Source organism: Protopterus annectens, chromosome 3.part1 (assembly GCF_019279795.1).
Source record: "Protopterus annectens isolate FY-2018-M chromosome 3.part1, PAN1.0, whole genome shotgun sequence".
Lineage (NCBI taxonomy): Eukaryota > Metazoa > Chordata > Ceratodontiformes > Protopteridae > Protopterus > Protopterus annectens.
In genome coordinates this window covers 1,845,988,757-1,845,997,097 of record NC_056732.1, presented here as the reverse complement: position 1 = coordinate 1,845,997,097, position 8,341 = coordinate 1,845,988,757, and the positions used below count along the sequence as shown (strand labels likewise).

At 39.6% G+C, this 8,341-nt stretch overlaps 1 protein-coding gene across 1 annotated transcript in view; it reads right to left on the bottom strand.

Annotated features, from left to right (window-relative positions):
* Positions 1-7,959, bottom strand: part of LOC122797914 (zinc finger protein 84-like) — a 291,604-nt gene extending 283,645 nt beyond the window's left edge. Inside the window, exon 1 of the mRNA XM_044066432.1 lies at positions 7,854-7,959. Within this exon, the coding sequence (XP_043922367.1) occupies positions 7,854-7,959 (106 nt within the window). The remainder of the gene's footprint in view (positions 1-7,853) is intronic.
* Positions 7,960-8,341: the final 382 nt, after the last annotated feature.

Here is an 8,341-nt window from a genome sequence, read left to right as displayed (position 1 = left end):
TCCTCATTTTCCTTTTCTATTGCCCCATTTCACCACTTTCCTATCTACCCATTTTAATACCTATAATATAGAATCACACACACAACATACATAAATAGCAAGAAAACCAATGGAGCTCTTCAGGGTTTGGCCTTTCTGTTTGCCTGGAGCTTGGAATTGTACATGAATGTCAAGTGATGGTAAATGACTCAGTGGTGAGATTACCTCTTCTCAATGCTGCTTAAGAACGCTTTGCTACATCAAAATACAGTAACACATGGTGAAGGTAGAGTACAGTAAAATTCAATTGCATTATCAATACTTATTTAAAAGTATTACATACAGCTAACTCCGAACCCTATATCATCTGTGCTCAAAAAAGGAGGAATGTGTTAATGCATTTACACCTACTGCCACAGAGTGAGCTAAGCAGCAGGTGTGTTTCATACACTCAGTAGTAATTTTCATAATTCTACCAGTGAGCCTTGCATTTGCCAACTGCTTAATTTATTTATTTATTTGATTTTACATTTGTTGACTGGGCTAGTCTAACTGGATACATGTCTATTTTCAGTAGAGGCCCGGGGGGATAAGCTCCAACATTAAGGTAATGTAACAGGACTACAAATAAAAATAAATGGTAAACAGTACATTATTACAAAGAATTAATGCAAGCTCCAATATTAAGGTAATGTAACAGGACTACAAATAAAAATAAATTGTAAACAGTAAATTATTACAAAGAATTAATGCAGTTCACAGCTAAAGGGTGTCTTTTAATGAGCTCAAGTAGCTTCAAATAGCAAAGATAAAAAAAAAAAATACGGTAAAGAAAAAATTAAAATCAAAGAAGGATTGGGTTAGCAAAGAAGTAACAAACAACATTAGAAAAGGAAAAGTTAGGGTGTTGAGTAAGTAGTATTATGAGCAGTATATACAAGAGGAATAATGATTGGCAATATTTGGACAAGAAAAAAGAGTGGAGGGGTGAAAGGTACAATCAAGTTGTTACGTTAGACAAGGTTTGCGTGAAATGTCATAGGTAGCATAAGTATTAACATTAACATAAACATAAAAGAATAACTATGCACAAACAGGGAAAGGAATAGAAATGTGTATCCTGCTTGCGCAAGCACTTTGCAGTCATTGTGTAAACCCACTGCTCAGCAGTGTGCTATGCAAAGAGGATAATAGTATGTATTACTTTTGTTTACTGTCCATGTAGTCTTCATGCCATGAAACTACATGTGGAAACATAAAAGAAATGAAGGCCCTATCTAAGAGCATGTCACATATTTACAATGCAGTCATGTGTTACCTCCCCCATGTACTGCAACCCTGGTCACTCAGTACTTGTTCACATATATATCAACTACTCTACAGAAATACATAACAAATGTATGATACATCATGTACATCTTCAGAATGACAATACACATTCAGATTTTCAAATACTTGTAGTAATGTGGACAACTGCTTGCATATAGTTTATTAAGATGTCTCTTAAAGTATACCTTACATTGGACCACACTCACCACATACTACACATTGCACACTCATCAGTCTCATAACATGCAGAACATGAAATATCTTAACAGTTAAACATGCCTACACATCCATTTCATGCAGGCCTCCCAACATCTTCTCTTCAACATCCATCTCTGCTATCATCCACCATAACCTGCCCTGCAGCCTTGTAAAAGTCATACTTGTGTTGTGGTGCTGGCATAAAGTAATCTGTTTTCTAGTTGGTGTACTTAGATTGGTAGGGATTCTGTTCTCACTGCATTCAACCGTGAAGTGTGTATGTGTTTGTGTGTCTGTATAGCCAGAGGAGTATACGTGTGTATCTAACAGATACCACACCATTCCCATGGCTTGACAATATTTTGACACTTGTACATGCCTACATATTCATTTCATGCAGGCCTCCTAACATCTTCTCTCCAACATCCAGTGCTGATGTCATTCACCATATATTGTCTTGCAAAAGCCAGATTTCTGCTGTGGTGCTTGTGTAAAGTACTGTGTTCTCTAGTCAGTGTACTTAGGTAAGGGTTCTGTTCTCACAATAGTCAACTGAGATGTGTGTGTGTGTGTGTGTGTGTGTGTGTGTGTGTGTGTGTGTGTGTGTGTGTTCGTGCGAGCATCTGTCTATCTAGCCAGAGGAACATAAGTGTGTATCTGACAGTAACCACTCCATTCCCATGGATTGACAACATTTTGACATTTTCACATGGCTACACATCCCTTTCATGCAGTCCTCCCAACATCTTCTCTCCAACATCAAGTGGTGATGTCATCCACTATAATTTGTTCTGCAGCCTTGTAAAAGTCAGACTTGTGATATGGCACTTGCCTTAAATACAGAGTTCTGCATTTGGTGTACTTAGGTAGTGGTTCTGTTCTCACTTCAGTCAACTGAGATGTGTGTATGTGTGTTTATGCACTTGCTTCACATTAGAGAGAGCATTTTACACCAGCTTGTAAGACAATGCTGTTAGCATTTTCTCCTCACCAGACACTGCTGATATCATCAGCGATAGCTGCTTTGCAGATGTGCACTATTCACATCAGGGCAGGTTCACAGACTGGCCTGCAGGCCAACCACAAGTCACCTCATCCTATACACTACAGATTACAGTGTTGGGGCTTTCAGTCTGTCCACATACACCATGGCATAGTTTTAGGGCCTGTATTTTCTTGCTGAGAAATCATGGACCTTATATATGGACACTAGTAATTTCCTGGCTGTGTGCAACAGACGTGTGATTTGCTAATGCTACATCCATGTCTTTTACATCTGTTAGATGTCATGAAAGAGGTCATTAAGGGCATGCATGATGATAATATAATCCTGTGGAACTTGACTAGGCCAAGGCATTTGACACAAATCCACACTGAGGTATTCACTCAACACTGTCAGATGTGGCCATACACACTTATATTACCAAGTGGGTAGACTACCATATCACATGTGGCATCTACATATGTGGAAATGTGAAGTGACATATAGCTCTGCTCCAGTGATCAGGTCCACACATCATGGCTGTCTGCTAGGCCCTTTCTTGTCCATTAAGTCACAGACATTAAGAGTGGCATACACATACTGTGTCAAAACACCTGTCTGGAGGACTATAGACTGTGGGCATTCATTGACTTTAACTGTGATATTAGTATAACACAGACAGTATCAACACACACAAAAGATTGCTGCCACAGCCATGACAACAAATGGGATGAAACAAAAACATGGCATGGGGAGATGTGTTATATTATGAAAACAAATGCACAAACCAAGGATAATGTAGACATCACACCCTATAAGCAGACCAGTCGTTATGTGACCTTTGTCCTGGTTTTGATGGTATGTGGAATGTCCACCAACATGTGGCCACAGTGGTGAGTACTACCTTGTATGTAACAAAACTACTGAATAAGTGCAGGACATCCACATCAAAGGCCAGAATATATCTGTAGTTCACAGCCTTCCTCACACCAGTAACTGAGTACACTACACCCTTCTTCATGTACCTCCCTACACATCTTCCAGTGATGTGTAACTGAAGTGCAACACCTTTGCTACAGTGAGCTCCCACACGTATTACCCATTCCTAGGTATTTTTTGTTACATAAACATTACTGTCTGATGCTGCAGAACACCCAAAAAGGTGTTGCACCAGATGCATGTGCGATACCTGTTCTGGTGATGCACACAGTACATACATAGCTGTTTGACAACATTGATGGCATAGGATACGTTCATGACAGTGTGGGTTGTGCCACACCTGTGCCATGCACATCAGTCAACCAGCCTTGATTTATCATAATGTCAAATACAGGTATAACAGTGTCCCTCCTAACACCTCCAGCAGATGTTACAGTGTCAGGATGGTGTGCTTGATTACTGTCATAGATTGTTGACATGTCATATTAATTGTACAATTGTATTCATGCAGAACCATCTATGACCACTCAGAATCATATGTGTTGTGTCCGAGACATGGGATTACTGGTGGTGTTATTCTGATATTGCCCATGGCTGTGCATGCTTCTTTTATTGTTGTCCAAGGGCCTGTAACTGTCCTACTTGTTTGAAACCTCTGCTGACATTACACTCATTTTCAGGCATATTGTTTTGCACATCTTCACAATATGCACTCAACCACAATTGTATATTACATCCCTGATAGATGTCCTCTCCATTGTTGATGTCAGTATGCTTATCTCACAAAGACATCTTCTCCAGTGTTATGTCACCATGTCTGACTGTCACATAATTACAATTTTATTGTGAAGTCTGTACTGTACCATGTCGATATGTGATTAATGTTCCTGCTACAACTCTCTTCCATTTACATGCCCTTATTTGCTGTACATTACAATGTTTCACCTATCCTTTGACCCTGCGTTCATTCCTACAATGTATCTGTGTGTCCCTATCCAATACAAACATTTCCCCTGACTGTTTATTTTAAATAGTAGTCCATGTACCCTTATAGATCATTTACCCAACTTTTGTACAGAATGGCTGGAATGGGATTTCACAATACTCTGAAATATATACACTGTCCTTTACTGTGTTTGGTACATATACATTACTGTATGAGAAACCCTGATAATCATGTTGCATTCCATGCAATCCCACTAACCTAGATTGCTGTAAAGTAAACAGGTTTGCTGTCTGTGTTACTTTATATAGTTTCCTGGAAACCAATACTATTGCTAGCCATGAAACGACGCGTGTTTATGTTTGAACATGGTGCACAGCATGAATATGTAATTACCACTACTCACTGCACAAATGTGTAAACTCTATGTAGCCTTCTTGCAAAGCCTACATGGAGTTTATTTAATCCTGCTGTTAAATGTTTTTACACTTTGGAAAATGGAAGTGCTTAAAATGTATTTAAAACATTTTCAAGTTGTTTTTTTTTTTAGTTTCAATGATGAGTTACTGTCTAGTTTCACTTTTTGATGAATTCTTGAAATTTGGAATGGAGCTATATCAATGTAGCATTGGCTTCTCGGGGGAATCAAAACACTCCTGGGAATGTTGAACAATGTGTTTTCTAAGTAGGAAGGGAGGAGGAGGAAGGAAAAGAAGGATGATGTCAGCTTGTGGGAGGGACTGTTTGAGTAAAATGAGAGCACATTCCCCTTCAGAACTAAAATAGCAAAAATGCAAAGAAAATAGATTGAAACATGTAGACAATAAGTGATATGTGTGATTTTCAGAACATTAGCCATCTGTTGCTGTTATAAAAACAAAATGTTGTCAGAACATGGCATTGTTGACACTCTCCCTTTAAATACACACAGAGAATATCTGTGGTCTTGTCTTTTCAAGACCTCTGAGAACTGCAAGCTTTTTTGGAAACTTCCTATTGGGTAAAGAAATAAATGTTCTTTTCTGTCTGTAGGTTGTTTAAACTGACAGGGCTGCTTTCTGTTTTTATTTGTTCTATTTTGTTTTCTGATTTGAGAAATCTACTTGGTCTGGTGTGTTTGTTCTATGTGGCAGATAGACACTTAAATTACCCAGGCAGCACAATTGACAGGCTTCTAAGACTCAAGGCCTGCAAAAACTACAAGCACTGTTGGTGACTCCCTGCTGAGTAAGGAAAGTAAATCTCTTTTTTATCTGTGAGTTCTTAAACTGATACAACTACTTTCTGTTTTACCTATTCCACTGATAGAGCTGCTTTCTGTTTTTACTTGTTCTATTTTGTTTCCTGATTTGAGAAATCTACTTGGCCTGGTGTTTTTGTTCTGTGTGACAGATATACATTTAAATTACCAAGGCAGCACAATTCACATGCTTTTAAGACTCAAGGCCTGCAAAACCACAAGCACTGTTGGCGAATCCCTGCTGATAGAGGAAAGTAAATCTGTTTTTTATCTGTGAGTTGCTTAAATGATATAGCTGCTTTCTGTTTTACCTGTTCCACTTTGTTTTCTATTTTGAGAAATCTGCTTGGCCAGGTATTTTTGTTCTGTGTGGCAGATCATCATCTGCATTATAGTCATGAATCCTTTTTTCCCATTTTCAAGATGGGGTAGGGGTTCATAGGTTTTTAGATTAGTAATTGGCTAGTTGCCCTTGTAGGCCATTTTTTAAGCCTAGCCAGTTACCTCATGTGACAATCAAATCCTGCATTTTCTGTTTGCGAGGTAAACACCTTAACCATTATGACAGCTTCAAATGTCCTTATGCCAACTTCATACCCCTCATTTCAACTTTTGCCTTATCTGTCTATTCACTGCCACTCTCCTGCCTTCTTCAACACTCATACCTGATTGTCACATGTCATCTCTCACAGAATCCATCCACCTTTTTTCCCTTGTTTCCTCTTGCTTTCTTCCTGTCTCAAATCTTCTTCAGCAGATTGTATTTTGTTTTTCTGCATATGTGCCTGAGCCACTGTAATCTGTTCTATTTGACCTTTTCTGTAATAGGAGCTACTTTGGCTTATGCTCTTATGTCCTCATTTCTTCATCAGTCCCACAGCGTACACTCAGGTAGTTCGTTTTCATAACTTCTAGCTTCCTCGACTGTTCTGCCTTTACTGCTCAGGTTTCTGTACCATAAAGTAATAGCGGTCACACTACTGTTTTGTATACTTTTCAGCTTCCTGAGCATTTGTTTGTCAAATACTACACCTGACACTCCATGCCAGTTGGCTGCATCCCCACTGATTATAGATTTGACCTCTTTACTTACCTTCTCCTCAAACGCCACTCCCAGATACTTGAACGTGTAAACCTGTTCCACTCTTTTCCATTCTATCTCAATTCTCAGCTTCTTCTGAACACCATTTGCTGCCATTACAGCTGTCTTACCTTTACTCAGTTTCATTCTATGTTCCTTCAGTTTTACATTCCATCCCCCTGTCCTTGCTGAAGTTATTGCTCAGAATCTGGTTGCAATGCCACACCATCTGCGTAGAGAAACTTTGTTGATCTGTCCCCTCCAGCTTGCTAGCTAATGTAGTCCATTGCCAGTATGAATAGGTGAGGGTTCAGAGCCTGAACCCTGTTGCACATTCATGCCCACTGGGAACCCCTCTGTGAGACCAAACACTGTTCGTACTTGAGTCATTGGGTCCTTGTATGTAGCTTGCACTAATTCTACCAATGCCTCTGGGACTTCAAACCACCACAAGACTGCTCAAATCAGCTTTCTTGGGGCCTTGTCATATACTATCCTGTAGTCTAAGAATGTCCATTTGGACTCTTTCCTCATGCCTAGCTTCTTTTCAACTGTCTTACTGCAAACATCAGGTCAGTTGTGCATTATCCTGATCTAAATCTGAACTGCTCATCTTCTATTTTACTTTACACTACTTTTTGTATTCATTTATCAATTATTCTTTCCATAACTTTCATGCTATGTGACAGGAGTTTGATACCTCTGTACTGCAAATAGCTGTGAATGTCCCCTTTGTTCTTGAGCATTGGCATTAGTATGCTTATTCTCCAGTCTTCGGGATATGACTTTCTCTCCAGATTGCCATGACTACCCTCAGGAGCCACTTCTTCCCTATCTCACCCAGCATCTTTATCATACCTGCTGTGACCTCATCTGCTTCTTTTCCTGACTTCATTTTCCTTAGTGCTGTTCTTACTTCATCTTTGGTGGGCTCCTCCTGTTCTCTCCTTGTTGACTTTGCCTATGGTAGTGCAGCTTCTGTGGGATTTTGTTCATTCAGAAGTTGTTGGAAGTACACCTTCCATCTGTCTTTGATGCCCTGTGGACTGGTGAGCAGGCTGTTGCTGTCATCCCTTATGAATGCATGTCTGACTATCTTCCTTATCTTTCTATCTATACGTAGCAACCTGATAGTTTTTCTTTGTGACAATTACTAACATACTTTCTAGAAACTGGTAGAGTGCCTGTGATGCATTTCTCTCTGCTATTGCAACTCCTTTCTTAGCTTCTTTCTTAGCAAGTGAGTATTCCTTCCTAGCCTGGTCCATCTTTTCTATCACCACTTTTTCTTACATCCCTTCTTTCTTTTGATCACTTCCTTGACTTCTGCATTCCAGCATCAGCTTTCCTTATGTACCTTATTTCTATACCTGTTTCGCCACATATCTGTTCTGTAGTCCTCATACGTGCTGATTTGAGGCACTGCAATTCTTCTTGAACTCCACCTATTTCCTCCTCTTCTTCTTGAGGCACTAGAGCCCTGAGTAATTCCTTGAACTGTTGTGCTTTCTCTCCAGTCAACTTCCAGGTTTTCACCCTGGTCTCTGTTGACCTTAGTGTCTTTTCTGACCACTGGTTGCAGCTGATTGTGGCAAGCAGTGGTTTATGTTGTCAGCTGATTGTTTCATTGGCGATTTTGCAGTCACTGAC